At 34.3% G+C, this 16,162-nt stretch overlaps 1 protein-coding gene across 1 annotated transcript in view; it reads left to right on the top strand.

Moving 5' to 3' along the window:
• Nucleotides 1–16,162, top strand: part of BORA (bora, aurora kinase A activator) — a 34,708-nt gene that overhangs the window by 4,951 nt on the left and 13,595 nt on the right. The window contains exons 4-10 of the mRNA XM_012642155.1: nt 1,449–1,494; nt 4,239–4,320; nt 11,097–11,162; nt 11,741–11,797; nt 12,393–12,619; nt 13,204–13,336; nt 15,093–15,703. Of these exons, the coding sequence (XP_012497609.1) occupies nt 1,449–1,494; nt 4,239–4,320; nt 11,097–11,162; nt 11,741–11,797; nt 12,393–12,619; nt 13,204–13,336; nt 15,093–15,703 (1,222 nt within the window). The remainder of the gene's footprint in view (nt 1–1,448; nt 1,495–4,238; nt 4,321–11,096; nt 11,163–11,740; nt 11,798–12,392; nt 12,620–13,203; nt 13,337–15,092; nt 15,704–16,162) is intronic.

The following is a 16,162-nucleotide window of genomic DNA, read 5'->3' as shown; positions in this document are numbered from 1 at the left end:
TCCTTAGAAATAAGCAGTGGCTTCCAATATCTCTTTTTACCTAATCAGAGCACTCTATTTCATTTTCTTATCCTTTTCATGCCACTGCCCACACAGAAAATGATAACTGTAAGGCATACTGGTGTAAACAAATGAGTCTTGTCCACACAGGAGGTGACCGGTTCTAAAGTCTTCTCTCCTTCCCACCCCACAAAGGATCTACATTCATGGCACACCTGATACCTGTATGCATCATACCTGTGTTCAGTGGATTGCTGGTCAGGATCCTCTGCCTTGTATGACCTCTTAGAACCTTCTATAATCTGGCTCTACAATATTTGGTCCCATGGATAACTGTTTCCAGCAATCAGCTGAATATTTCTGGTTCTTAAAGTCCCTCTGATGAAGTAGCAAAAGTCTTTTGAATATGGTAATGGCAAGTGTAGAACTTAGTTCAGATGCTAAGATTATTATGCTCTGTTATTTTCACCTGGTCATGACTGTAATAAGATGAAGAGAACTGAGTTATTAGGCTCAAAATGGCTGTTGTTCAAACTGGGATATTTGGGTTATCACTGTAGTTTATTTTCTTATAATTCCCCCACTTGAAAAATCCACTTGATTTAAATTTCTGAAATGTGTATATTTTCACATAAGCTTTGTTAAGCCATGAACAAATATATACAGGAAAAATTTCTGAGAGAAAATCATTTTAAATTGTTGTAAAAAAGTATCTTACCAATTTATTGATGAAAAGCAAGCATTCTTTCCTAGAGTGGAATAAAGAAGTGGTCCTACAAGGCTAACTGCTGAGTCGTTGGCAAGTACACACCTTGTGCTTGAGACTCAATATTTTATATTAAATCTTATAGCTGAGAAATTGGTGTTGCTGTAATGGTATACTGTACCAAAGTGAAAAAAAAATAATGATCATTTGGAGAAAATTTTATATTGTTGAGGTTTTATTTCAGAATTAATATTCTTGCCTGTTTATTCAGAGCTGTAAGGATGATAGTTTCTTTTCTTCGATTTCAGAGTAAGAGTTGATTCTAAAATCGTTGCTACGATAAACTTGCTGTAATCAAAGAGTAAGAATTTGGGCAAATTTTAGTTGTCTGTTGAATGAAATACTTCTTAATTTGTATTGACTAAAGGACAAAGTTTATTGAGATTACTTCATGTCGTTAATTGCAATTTAAAAATTTTATCAGTGTAAGTCTTGTAAGAGAAAATATTATTCCATTCAAGCTTTGAATGGAAAAGAGGGAGGTAAGCCTAATAGCTGAATGTCGAATTTCAGAATACTGCCATTTGCTAAATGTTATAAGATACCAGTTTTTATTTTAAAGTGAGCTTAACATTTGCCAGTTTTCAACAGAGGGAAATTATTTCTTTGAAAGGTTATTATTTTAAATGTTCAATAAGCTTAAGTAATGGCATGGTTATTTTTCTTCTTTATCTCTGTATAGAATAGATAAAGATGTGGAAGACAAAAGACAAAAAGCCATTGAAGAGGTAACTTAAAACTGTTACTGATCATTAAGTCAGTTAAGGATCAATTCTGCATGCGTGTGGCCTCTTTTAGGAAGACTTTCTGCAAATCTTTCACTGTCTCATCTCCCCACCCGCCCTCCCCTGCCCCCAGCTATATGGGCACCTTTCTGTGCTTTCTGAAGGCCAATGATTTTCAGCTATTCCACTACTTCTCATAGTACTTGTATACTGTTGCAGTGATCACTTTAGTGTTTCTCTCCCCTAGACTGAATTCTTTTTTGGCCAATATTGTGCTTCGTTCATCTTTTCGTTGTCAGGGCCTACCACAATTTTTCTTCCTTGTGCCTTCGGAATATTGATTAGCACAAACTTCTGTTTCCAGTTGGAGTTTGTGTAGAGGAAGTTGAATATTTTCAGGCCTTTACAATCTAGGTTGGCATTGGTAATGGTTTTATCTTTTGATGTTAAGACTTTGGATTTTTCAGACATAGAATAAATTTCATGAAATAAAATGTCTTACTGCTAAAAGCAGAAAGTGTATATTATAAATGTAGAGTTTTTTAAAATAAAAATAAACTAAGTTTTTCGCTTTTTGCTTTTTTTGTTTGCTGAACTCCTTTTCTTAGAGTGTAAGTAAGGGATATCTATCTATTTCTTTCCTGAGAAAGTCTTTATGTCACGGCAACATTTCTGATTTTTCCCTTGGTCTCTCCATCTCCCCCTCCAGCTACCTCCATTCCTTTGCTATACTTGGCTCTCTGCACTTCAAAAGATTTCTGCTCTGGCATGTTCAAAGATCAGGTGATGCTCAGGCTTCTCCTGCATTTATTTTTTTTTTAGTGTAAGTGTTGTTCCCTCAGCCTGTTTTTTAGAACGCAGTTTCATATGTTTATTCCTGCCACGTATCACCTACTTCTTTATCTAGTAACTTCCCAGTTTTCATTCTGATCCAATCACTTGATCCTTCCCCAGCTGAATATTCTCAGACTCTTTGTAAATTCCCAACATTTTGGAAAATACTCCCTCTTTTTAGAATTCCCAACTTTATAGGGAAATTCAGCAGGTAACGCTTAAGAAAATGAAGTCAGAGTGAAGATTAGGGCTAATGTATCAGGAACAAATTAAATTTTTTAAATATATATTTTTGAAAATACAATAAATACATGCATATGGTAAAGAAAATTCAAGTGCAAAGAAAAAATATAAAATGAAAATGAAAAGCCTCATTTTTCTCCTTCTACTTCTTAAAGGTAACTACTATAATAATTCTTATGTATAGTTCAGATTAATTTTATGTATAATTGCATATATCCTTTAAATATTTTAGGCAAATAGGATCATCATTTTCATACTATTTTGCATCTTATTTTTGTTTAATAATTTTTCTTAGATGTTTTTTATAATCAGCATATATAGATTTTTATCTTTTAGCTTTTAGCAACAGCATAGTAACGCTGCCCCTCTTGACAGATGCTTCAGTTGTGTTCATTATTTTTCTGTCACAAATAATGCTGTGGTGCTGCAGTGATCTGTACATATATCTGTGTTTTTGAAATGGATCTTCTAAGTCAGAAGCTTTGTGAATTTTTAGCTTTGGTAGATTTTACCACATTGTCCTCCTAAAAGGTTATACCAGTTTACACTCCTGTGTACATTATCGTGTTACGTTATTATACTGCCTGTTTTTTCACATCTCCAATACTAATTATTATCAAACTTCTTAATTTGTGCTACTCTTATTACTTCAAAATAACATCCTGTCGTCTGATATTGCATTTCTTTACCTTTAAGTGAACTTACGTGTCACTTCCTAAGTTTATGGGTCCTTTCCATTTCTTTTTTTCCTGGGAATTGTCTATATCATAATCTGACCCCTCCTCTTTTTTTTCATCTTTTCCTTATAAATTCATAGGTAATTTAGTTAAAGGAAATTAGTTCTTGTATGTGTAGGCAAATATAAAAAAGATGTTTTCAGTTACCCCCAAACCATAGAGAAGGGAAGGAATACTGTATTAGGAATGAAAGAGGAAAGAATTATATCCAAGTGCCCTGTCTGCGTTTGAGTATGCTGCCCAGTGGTGTGCTGGTAAATGTTTAACAACTGGCCCTTTGGTCATGGAAAGTGTATTGTTTTTAGTGATCGCTGCTACCCATGGAGTAAATACTCCAGCCGTGTCCAGTTTCAGGCACTGATGTGACATCACTGAATGGGAAAAGAAGTACAGTGGCACATCATTGTATGTGAGAATTCCACCATACAGATAAAGAGACATAATTAACCTCAAGAGCATAGATATTGGTAAATGTAGTAATTAGCAAATGATGAGTTTTGAGTATTTATTACCTTTATTTTTAATACAATTTACTTAATTGTAAATTTTCATTATTTTTAAAATTGCCTTTGTTTAACAAATGATGCACAGAATTCCTAAAAATTTAATAATCAGATCTCGAAAGCTAGTAGAAGCCAGCCAGGTCCAGCACACCATTCATACTGGCTTAAAGTATTTTCTCTATGATTAGTGCCCTTAGCTTAATTTGCAAGTTTCAAATTTAAGTTGTTGATTTGAAGTATTAAGATTTCTCTTTATAAATACTTGAAATTTCTTCCATTTTACTTTTGGTCATTTGTGCTTTTAAGTACTACAAATTTTAAATATAAAAGTCAGTATATCACATGATTATTGGTTATATGAAAGTAACACAGGTACCTTCTCATATTTTGGGGGAAGTTATGCCTAATTATATGACTTTAATTTTCCTAGTTTTTCACTAAAGATGTCATCGTACCCTCTCCTTGGACTGATCATGAAGGGAAACAGCTTTCACAGTATCATTCCAGTAAATGTGAGTGTACTAAAAATCATATGAATAAAATCAGTGAATGTAAAGGAACATACAGTCAAGTGTCAGTTTATCTGTTTTGGTAAGGATCTTGCTTTAAATTAAATTTCAGGATAATAGAGGACTTAGCTCATGTTAGTGTTAGGATTCAAAATTTGACTAAAATATCCTGACTTTTTTTTTTTTTTGGCTGTTCCGTTCTGAATTTAACTTTTTCCTAATGACCGTTGTTAATATCAGTTATGATGGTTATTATAGAGGATCCACAAATGAAGAAACAGTTGGTATTGAATATAGAGCTGAGTTGTTAATGACTTTAGCAATGCTTTTGAAGGTTAATATTTTAAATAAAATCCTTAAATTGCTTTGCTTTTTGCTAATTTGCTGATTTTTTATAAAGGTAGAGGAAGGATGGAGACTTGTATGACCTCTGGGACAGTGTATTACAGCTGATCATCTGCAAAATTAATAAGGAAATTAAAGGGCAAGCCAGTAATCTTTCAAATATCTCTACCTCCAGGCAGTGGTTGTCTTATATTTGCTCTCACTGCCCTTTGGTTTGTGAGACAGTGTTCAAATATCACTTGTATAGATGTATCCCTCATTGCAGTGGAATTACCCACTTTTCTATGTAGCATACCTTAATTATGGTCTCAGTATGCAGGGGATATTTGTTCCATTCTTTATCAAAAACATAACATAATAACCCAACAATAATAAGTAAAATGGATTTGAGTACATTCTCTGTGCCAGGACAGTGCTAAGTGCTTTCAGTAATTCCTTACAACAACTTGTATGAGATAGATGTAATTGTTGGCCCCATTTTATAAGTGAGAAAACCTACTTTTACAAAGATTAGAGCACTTTTCCAGGGTTACAGAGATGATAAAAGTGGTAGAACTTGGATTCAAAATTAGGCATTCTCCAATCAGATTCTGTATTCTTAGCTATTACTAACTGTTGTTAACGTGATAGTGGATGGAGATCTGGACTGTAAACCTCCTGCTATTATAAATCAGAAGGATGACCTTGATCAAATTATTCAATCTCTTTGAACATCAGGTTTTTATTTGTGAAAAAAAAAGGATTGAAATAGAGAATTTTCTATTAATATCCCTCTCAGCTTTAAAATTCTGTGTCCAAGGTGACATTTTCATAGACGCTAGTGCTAGTTTTTTTCCCCAGAATTCTTTAATGTTGGATTTTTTAACAGATGAATCAACCTTCTTCTGTGATCCTTTTTATAACATCATTAAGTATTCCAAGTATCTTGTTTCAGTTAAAGTGATGTAGGATCAGGAAGATGCTAAAAATACTGTAGACTCTTGGAAAATCAAATCCGTGATGACAGCATAGTGGTTAACAGATGGGCTCCAGGACTGTGTTATGTAATATGGTATTGGGAGACAGTTCTCCATAGGTCTCACATTTCTGCACATCTTTCGAGGGGTGGCATGGACAGGTTTTCTTCCAAACTATCTTTTCAAGGTTGTTTGTACCATGAACATCCTCGGAAGATAGAGACAATGTGTCCCACCAGAGAAGAGGGTGAGTTTGTTTTGCTATCCAGTATAATAAAGATGATGTCTCCCTCTGGAGCAGATTTGCTTGCAGTCTATTATCAAAGAATGAGATTTCCTAAACTTGGGGTCCATTAGCTGCGATGAAAACCCAGTGTGTATATAGCATTCACCTGGGTATTTTAATTTTGGATCTTTAAGATAGCACTCCTCCAGTGATTAGGGGAGACAGAAGATGGAAATAAAGATTTTACTACTTACAAGTCCTGGGGGCTACACAGCATGCCTGGAGGCCACATACATGGAGGTCAGGGAGAGAGAGAAAGGGTCCTGTGGGTCCAGAGCATTTTTCAGATAGGTTTCCTTTGGGGAGCTGGTAGGTTTAAAGCAAGCAGGCACAAGTTCCAGGAGGTCATGCAGTGACTGACAGGTGGTCACTGTGGCATATCTTCATAGTCCTTGTGGGGTGTGCAAGTCAGCAGGACCAGTCAGGTAGGCTGTATGTAGCTGTCCCGTAGGGAGGTGGTCACCAGGAGGAAGTTGTGTAATTCAGACATCTGGATTGACCATGAAGGTGTAGAACTGGAAACTGTGTCAAGGATTACTAAGCCCTACTTTTGGGATGGGAAAATCTGGCTTATATTAAAAATTATAAGAATTCACTGCACGAGGCTGTTTCATGTCACCTCTTAGGCACTTTGGGACAAAGGGAATTGATATAAACATTAAGTTTATGCTGCCTGCTGCGCTGAGAATACTGAAGTCCTTTGTCTTTTTCCAGAAGCCTCATGTCTTCAACCAGCAGCCATAGAACTTTGATACGTTTACTTGTTAACTGGCAAGTAGGGTAAAATCTTAGATTCTTCATACTTCTTGACATATGGTAGCCACTGGCCATGTGTGACTATTTAAATTTAAAAATTAAAATTAAAAATTGAGTTCCTGATTCACACTATTCACATTTCAAATACTTAATAAACCACATGTGGAAAAAAAAAATAAATAAACCACATGTGGCTATTGGTGACCATATTGGATAGTGTAGATGTAGAACATTTACATCATCACAGAAAAAGTTCTATTGGACAACACTCCTTTAGGGCTAAGGTTGGCAACTTTTATCTGTAATGAACCCAAAATTAAATATTTAAGGCTTTGCAGACCACACAGTCTCTGTCACAACTACTCAACTCTACTGCTGTAGCACAAAAACAGCCACTGACGATATGTAAATGAGTGAATGTGGGTGTGTTCCAGTAAAGCTTTATTTACAAAAATAGGAGACAGGTTAGATTTGTGCCATGGGCCATAGTTTGCTGACCCTTACTGTAGAGTAATACTGTCTGGGTTTGAAATGTATCCAGTAAAGCTCACTCTCTGGGTGACTTTAACCGAGTTACTTAGCTTTCCTGTGCCTCAGTTTCCTTACCTATAAAATGATGGTTGTTGAGGCACCTCTAAGATCATGTACCTAGCACATGCTTTGTTAAAGATTAACAAAGAAAATGATGAATGGGGGGAAAGTGGTTTTGTTTATACACGTTAGCTTGTGCTGTTAGCTTTTACTATTACAAATATTTATGCAGCAAGGTGCTTCAGTGCATATCCTCATGTGTTTTTGTTTATGGACTTACGTGAGAATTCATTTGGAATGTATACACAGACAGAGGATTTCTGAATTATAGGATATGTGTTTACCTAATTTGACTAACACACAGTGTTAGAATGCTGCTCTCTAGAATGTCTGTACAGTCTGTACAGCCACCAACAGTGTCTGGGGTTCCTGTGTTCCAACATCCCTGCCAACACTTGGAATTATCCAGCAAATGATCATTTTAATTTTTGTTTTGTCTTCTTCATATACTAATGCCCTTTTTAATTTCCTCTCCTGGAAAATGCCTATTTGTGATTCATTGGTCATATTCCTATTAGAGATGCTGTCCTTTTTTTTTTCTAAGATACTTTACATATTGTAGTGATATTGGTTTTAAACATTTCAAATGTCATCTCCCATTCTGTCATATGTATGTTATGTTCTTTTTTTTTTCTTATTTGTATCTCATTTTGTTATTGTTATTTTTTAAAGTTGATACATAATGATTATACATTTTTCTGTGTTACATGTGATATTCTGGTATATGCATACATATATTGATCAAATTAGAGAAATTGGGATATTCATCACCTCAAATGTTTATCATTTCTTTGTGTTGGGAACATTCCAAATATTCTCTTCTAGCTATTTGTAATATACAATAAATTGTTGTTAACTATAGTCACCTTATTGTGTTATCAGACACTAGAACTTATTCCTTCCATCTAACTGTATTTTTCTACCCATTAACTAACTTCTCTCCATCCCCTTTGCAACCTACCCTTCCCAAACTTTATAGCCACCAGTTTACTCTCTACCTCCTTGATATAAATTGCTTTTAGCTCCCACAAATAAGAATATATAATATTTGTCTTTCTGTTCTTGGCTTATTTCACTTAACATAATAACCTCCAATTCCATCCGTGTTGCTGCAAATGGCAGAATTTTTCTTTTTTATGGATAAATAATATTCCATTGTGTATATGTACCACATTTTTTCTTTTTTTTTTTTTTTATTTCAGGGTGTTGTGAGGGTACAAACATTAGGGTTACACTTTATGTCTTTGCCTCACCCAAATGCGGGTTAAAGACATGCCCTTCCCCCCCTACAGTGCTCCCCGTTTCCTTTAGTTGCGGATTTACCCCCCCATCCCCCTAATCCCTGGAGAGTATTTCTGCCATGTGATCAACCTAGTGTTGATCAGTTAGTACCAATTTGATGGCGAGTACAGGTGGAGCCCATTCTTCTGCTCTTGTGGTGCCCCACTTTGGATAATGGGCTTAAGTTTAATCCAGGAAAATGTAAGAGGTTCTAGATCACTGTCGTTTCTTATGATTGAGTAATATTCCATTGTAAACATATACCAAATTTTAATAATCCACTCATGGATTGACGGGCACTTGGGTTGTTTCCACATTCTTGCAATAGTGAATTGTGCTGCCATAAACATTCGGGTGCAGATGTCTTTATCGCAGAATGTTTTGTGCTCTTTTGGGTAGATGCCTAATAGTGCTATTGCTGGATCGAATGGTATTTCTATTTTTAGCTCTCTGAGGTATCTCCAAATTCTTTTCCACAGAGGTTGCACTAATTTGCAATGTGAGAGTGTTCCTGTCTTGTTCTTGATGTCCTTGGTCGCATAGAAATTCCTATTTTGATGTAATAAATCCATCAATTTTTCCTTCATTTGATTGTGGTCTTAAACGTATTTAAGAAGTCTTTCCAGGGGAAACAAGAAAGCACTTGTAGTAGGATTGAAAAGTGTTGTGATAATGTTGCTGAAGGTGTCTGGTCTGAGGAGGGCGGGGAAGGCATGCTGGTAGAAGATGCAGTTTAAGCTGAGATTTGAGTTAGCCAGACTCAGGGAATGGGGAGAAAGGCAGAGAGGAAAGAGCATGAGATAATACCTAGAGGTGAGAGAAAAACCTTTTTTATTTTTTTAAGGTACTCAACTAAATAGTGTTTAGTTGGATGGCAGCCATGCTAGAGAAATAGACAAGGTTTTGAGGGGCTTCATAGGGCATCGAGGTGTTTGGACTTCATCCTAATGGCTACTAAAGGATTTTAGACAGAGAAAGCATTGATTACATTTGCCTTGTATAATAGGTCACCGTGCCTACAGGGAAGAAGGCATCTGAATCCAGAATTTTATTTTTTGTTTTATTGTTCTACCCATTCTGATACTATTTAACTGGGGACTTTAATTCATTCAGTGACCCACCCACACACTCACTTACTCATTTTTTAATTTAGGATTGTCACAGTACTATTCTGTCATTGTATTTCAAGCTTCTGGTTTGGGTTTTTTTGTTTTGTTTTGTTTTGTCTCCTTGCTTTTCCCCCTTTATTTTGCTTATATTTGTCATTTGCATCATTGTTTTAAATTTTTTTTAATCTGGTGATTTTTCAGGTTATAAAACTTAAGGTTTTTTAAAAAAAATTTGCACCCATATTTTTGACTCTTGTTGTGAAAGAAACTGAGCATGGTTTTATTGATCAGATTTCAGGCATTTTAATCCAGTTTGTCTAAACCCATTTTGACAAAACTTTAAGTGACGGAGGATCTATTTGAAGACGAGTAAAATATACCCCTAACCTTTCAAGGTTGACATCATGGAGAGCAACCATGCTTTCCTTAGAACGATTCATCAGTCCCACTACTGGGTATTTATCCAAAGGAATTGAAATCAGTCTTTTGAAGAGATGTCTGCATTCCCATATTCATTGCAGTACTATTCACATAGCCAAGATAGGAAAGCACAGGCTTATTAAAAAAAAGAAAAGAAAAGGAGAGAAAGAAAAAAAGAAAAGGAATGGAGGGAGGAAGGAAGGAAGGAAGGAGGGAAGGAGGGAGGGAGAACAGAATCCAAGGAAAAGCACAGGCTTGTTTAAAAACAACAAAAAAGAAAATTTAAGTGTTCATCAACAGATGATTGGATTTAAAAATGTGGTATATATACACAATGGAATACTATTCAGCCTTATAAAAGAACGAAATTCTGTCATTTGTGTCATTAGAGGACATTATGCCAAGTGAAATAAGCCAAGCACAGAAAGACAAATATTATATGATCTTACTTATATTTGGAATCTAAAAAATTTGAACTCACAAAAGTAGAGTAGAATAGTGGTTACCAGAGGCTGGAGGAGTCAGGGAGATGTTGGTCAGAGGGTACGAAGTTTCAGTTAGGAGGAATAAGTTCTAGTGATCTATTACACAGCAAAGTGACTATAGTTAATAATAATGAATTGTATATTTCAAAATTGCTGAAAGAGTGGATTTTAAATGTTCTCACCACAAAGAAATGAAAAATATGTAAGGTAAGAGATGTGTAAATTAGCCTGATTTGCTCTTTCCACAATGCATACATGTATGGACACATCACATTGTACTCATAAATATATACCGTAGTTATTTGACATTTTAAAAAATGGAAAAAAAAGCATTACTTGCTGCCTCCTTATTTGCTATGATAATCCTTTACTTTTATCCTTGTATTTCCTCCACGTTAAAAAAATAATCAACCTAACAGAAACATGCCAAAAAATATTTTTTTAAAAGTTGTAAAAGTTTTCACTTTAATTTTTTACTCTGGAAAAAGTAAATGCTAAAGTAAATGAAAGATATATAATGTAAGATTTTTTTCCTTAAAATGTTTTATAGGCATTAACATATATAGTGACTCTCCAATTGGAAAAAAGCTGACCATTCATTCTGAGAAAAGCAATGGTGAGTGTGAGCACAATCTGAAAAGAAATATGTTCCATATTAAGCTACATTTGATTTTAAGCCCAGGTCATGTAGTAACACTTTCCTCTGGAATTGAAATTGTTTACTTGTTATGAATGAGCTAAATAATTCTATGAGAGCTGACTTTTAGAAACAAATAGAGTAGAACAGATAGATACATCTAGCCATGTTTTAGAAATAGCAATAGTGTGTTGTTTTCTTGTTCAAAGTGTGTGAATTGATTTCTGATTTTGGAAAGCATTCTTTTGAAAGTTTGTTAATGTGGAAAACTTCCCCCCAAACATAGGCTGGCTTCCTTCTTAATTCAAGTGCCAGAACCATAGCCAGGAATTAACTTTTTCTATTAACACGTTTGTATCGGTTGTGGAAAGTATGGGAAACTGCTCATAGGAAGGTGGCATGGTATGTAATAGAATGTGGAAATAGAATAATTCTCTTTGGCTGGAATAGCCTGGAGAGATGATTGATTGGGAAGGACATGCTAAATGGCATGTCATATGCTTTCATTGATGTATCTATTTTTGTATTTATTTATTTATTTATTTGCTTGCTTCCAGCTGCTTGTCAGACATTGCTGTCTCTTCCTGTGGATTTTAATTTAGAAAATATATTAGGTAAATCTTATGTTTGTTTAAATCTTAAATAACTTAAAAGTTTTCTTTTGCTGGCTTTTTGTAAATGGTAATATGTGGCAATCTCTTTTTGTAAAGAAGTGGGGAAACTGTCCAGAAATTTTTCTTTTTGTCAAACATGGTCTGAATTAGCCTTTTTATTGTAATAAATTTTACTATAGACATACACTGTAAACATTTTATTGGTAATACCTATACTAATAATGAAGTACTCAAAATACAAAGAATAGTTAGGCATGGTGGCACATGCCTGTTGTCCCAGCTACTCAGGAGGCTGAGGCAGGAGGAGCGCTTGAGCCCAGGAGCTTGAGGCTACAGTGAGCTATGATCAGGTCACTGCATTCCAGCCTGGGTGACAGAGTGAGACCCTATTTCTAAAAAAATAAAATAAAATAAAAAATAAGTAAAAAGGAGTAATTTAAGATTTAAAACATCACATGTGCAATTAAATTTTGCTCTCTATTTTGAAAAAAATCCAAACATATAGTACATGCTGGTTTATAAAAAGTCAGGCAACAGAAGTATAATTGCTCCTCAAAACAGCTAGCTTTACATTTTATTCTGTTATTAAATATAGGTGACTATTTTAGAGCTGATGAATTTGCAGATCAATCTCCTGGAAACCTTAGTTCTTCATCCCTCAGAAGAAAGCTGTTTTTAGATGGGAACGGAAGCATCTCTGACTCTTTACCTTCAGCTTCTTCCAGAAGTCCTCGTAGCAGTGCTCAAGCATCACTTGAGGTTTTTTATTCAATAGATTTATCTCCTGTACAGTGTAGGAGCCCTGTGCAGACACCAAGTTCGGTAAGAAGTATACTAAAAAGTGGCTGGTTAATTTTCTGTAGATGTGCTTGGACCTAGATGCTCATATTGCACTCAGGAGGAATAGTTGTCTTTTAGGTATTATACTTCATGAAGACTAACCTAGTTCATATATTGTCATTAGACATAGGCATGTTTTTGGGTCATACTCTCTCCAATTTTGTATTTAGAGATGTACAATATAACCAAATTTATCATGCGTCATCTCAAGGAATCTCATTCAACAATACTATTTGCAGAATTATGTAAGATTTACAGTATAACACAACTGGATTGGCATTAATGGAGTAAATTATTTAAAAATTTTTCACAGACACCTACTTGGTATGAAATTTAATGTTTAAACACAATGCATTTATATTTTGACTAACATATTCTATTCCAAAATTTTTGTAGCAATCTTCTTACTTATGTTTGTTACAAGATGGCTTTTGGTGGTTCTTGTGAACAATTCCTAGTTTATATATCTGTTTTGAAGATGAAGATAAATAGCATGCAGAATAACTGAGTTGAGGAAGAGAACCATATAAATTTATTGATTTTTTATTTATTTATTTTTATCACAGGGGCAGTTTTCTTCTAGCCCTATTCAGGCTAGTGCAAAAAAGTACAGTTTGGGAAGCATGACCAGTCCTTCACCTATTTCTTCACCCACTTTCTCACCAATTGCATTTCAAATAAGAAAGACTCCACTCTCAGGTATGTCTCATAATAAAATACCTAGTTAAAACTTCTTTACTATCAATATTTGTTATTAAAGAGGTTCTTTTTGCTTTAACTATAGAGCTCTAAATGATCACTAATCTAACATTTAGAAACTTTGATTTTTTTTTTTCTTTTTACACAAAAGGAACAATTTACCTTCAAAGGCTGGAATTCTCATCAAATTTTCACTGTAGTTTTAAATATAGTTACTTTGATTAGCAATATTTACATCAAACATTCTATCAATGAAAGATAGCAATTTTAGAAACAAGTTGTTTTTTGTATGCCTTCTGACTTGTAGGTGTAGACTTTTGGTAATCAGATATTCATATTTTGTAAAGGTACATTTGGTTAAGGTTTTCCAGGTAAATATAATGTGTAGAAGTTAACACATTTCTCTTTGCAGTTGTGAATTTCTCTTTGAAAAAATTATAGCACTTTTTGAAAACTTCACAGTTTAAAAAAACTTCATACTAAACAAAATTGGAAAATTGAAAACTGTACTTTGCTAGTCGTTGTGTGTGTCAGTATGTATATAGATGTATGGATCTGGATGCATACACGTGCACACACATGGTTCTATAGCCTGCTTTTTTCATAAAGCATTTTCATAGGTTGTTCAAGTCATTTATTATTGTCTCAAAGCATGATTTCGAATTGTCATATAATATTCTATTTTTTGGATGTGTCATTTGTTTTCAACCATTGTTAAACATTTAAATTTTTTCTAGTTTTTCTTTATCACAAAACTATACATTGTGTTGCACATATTTATATCTGTAAGTTAAACTCTAAGAAGTAGAATTATTTCATCAAAGGGGGTGAATATTTTTAAGGCTCTTGATAAATTTTGCCAAATTTTCTTCATAAAAGGTTGTACCAATTAAAATTTCTTCAATAGTACGTAAGAAAGTTATTTCTTCCCCAGCCAGAAGCACTGGTATTATTCCATTTGATATTTACTAATTTGGTACATTACAAAAAGATTTCTTATGGCTTTAAATTTTCTATCTTTGGTCATTAATTGATGTTGAACTTTTTCCAGATGTTTATTGGCTGTTTGTGGTTTGAGGGGGGAATTGTTAGTTCAGACTTCAGTGTTATTGTTAAACCAATGGTCTCTCATTGCTATGACTTCCATATTTTTATTACTTGTGTGACTGACTGGACACTTTTCGTATGCTTATTTACCATCAGGAAGATTGTTTATGTGCTTTTGCCCATTTTTAAAAAACTTTTGTTTTTGTTAAGCTCTTTATAACTTCATTAAGTTATAAAAAGTAGTCTTAAAAGTTTTAAAGCATTTTTATTACTTGATTATCATTGTTAGGCTCTTTATTGCAAATATTATTTTCCAGTTTTGTCTTTTCATGTCGCTTATGGTATTTTGCATAAACAAATATATGTTATATATTTCATTTAGCAGGTACAGCTGTTGAGTTGTAGCTTTCAGCTGATTTGCTAGGGATCATCTTTGTATATGAACAATATTGGTATAATAGTATGCTTTTAGGGAAATAATTCTTAGGGAGTAAAAAGTACCAGAGAAATTATTTTTGAAGAGCCTCATCCTACGTATTGAGACACATTCATTGGTGCTACTGTTTTCGGTATCAAAATTTCACTTTAGTAAACAATACTACTGTTACAGAAATCCAGTTTTTCTTGGCATGAAACATTATTATCATTTAGTAATGGCTTTTCCATTTTTGTGTTTTTATGATGTGATTTTTCCCTCCTAATCTTTTAGAACAAAGGAAGTTTGCTTTTCATTCTCCTGATGCTTCATCTGGAACAAATTCTAATGGAATTACTAATCCGTGTATCAGAAGTCCTTATATAGATGGCTGCTCACCAATTAAAAATTGGTCCCCTATGAGACTCGAGATGTGTAGAGGTGGTACTCCGTATCGGACCTCACTGATCCAGATACCTTTTACTCTTGAGACTCACAGTGAAGATAAAGAAGATAAAGAGAATATTCCTTCCACAGATGTTTCATCACCAGGCATGGATGCTGCCGAAATACACCTACGGCAGTTAAACAGCGACGCTTCTACACATGGCACACATTTAGTTGTGACTGCCATGTCTATTACACAAAACCAGTCCAGTGCTTCTGAGAAAGAATTAGCACTGTTGCAGGATGTTGAAAGTGAGAAGGAGAATAACACTGTGGATATGGTTGATCCTATAGAGATAGCAGATGAGAACACTTGGATTAAGGAGCCAGTTGATAATGGGAGTTTACCCATGACTGATTTCGTGAGTGGAATTGCCTTCAGTATTGAAAACTCTCATATGTGCATGTCACCTCTTGCTGAAAGCAGTGTCATTCCTTGTGAAAGCAGTAACATTCAGGTAAGGTATTTTAATATTCTGTCCTTTACTTACTGCCTTGGTGTTATTTATCCTCTCTTTTCTAAGATTATAGTGTAAGGAAAAAAAATGGGTTAAACATGAGGACTGTAGCATAATATGTATTTTTTTAAATATCAAGTGATACAAAGAGGGTTAGTTTCTTTTAATACTGATTGGGCATATTTAATATTCACATCAACTGATTATTTATTTGGAGTAGGAAGAGATGAGAGCAGAAAAGAAATCAAGCTGCTCTGTTTTTACAGACTGTTAGAGTCAGGCAGCCTCTCAGGATTCATCTTTCATGTGAATCCAGCACCAAAGAAATGCAATTTCTGGTATAGTATCTGTATTCGAAACATAAAATCATTTTTGTTTTTTGTTTATGTGATTTAAGGAGAAAAACACTTTATAGCACTTTTATGTATAATTTTTTGTACTTTTTAAAAATATGATTAC

This window comes from Propithecus coquereli, unplaced genomic scaffold (assembly GCF_000956105.1).
Source record: "Propithecus coquereli isolate 6110/MARCELLA unplaced genomic scaffold, Pcoq_1.0 Scaffold176, whole genome shotgun sequence".
Lineage (NCBI taxonomy): Eukaryota > Metazoa > Chordata > Mammalia > Primates > Indriidae > Propithecus > Propithecus coquereli.
The sequence above is the reverse complement of the archived record's forward strand: the minus strand, read 5'-3'. Positions and strand labels throughout refer to the sequence as shown.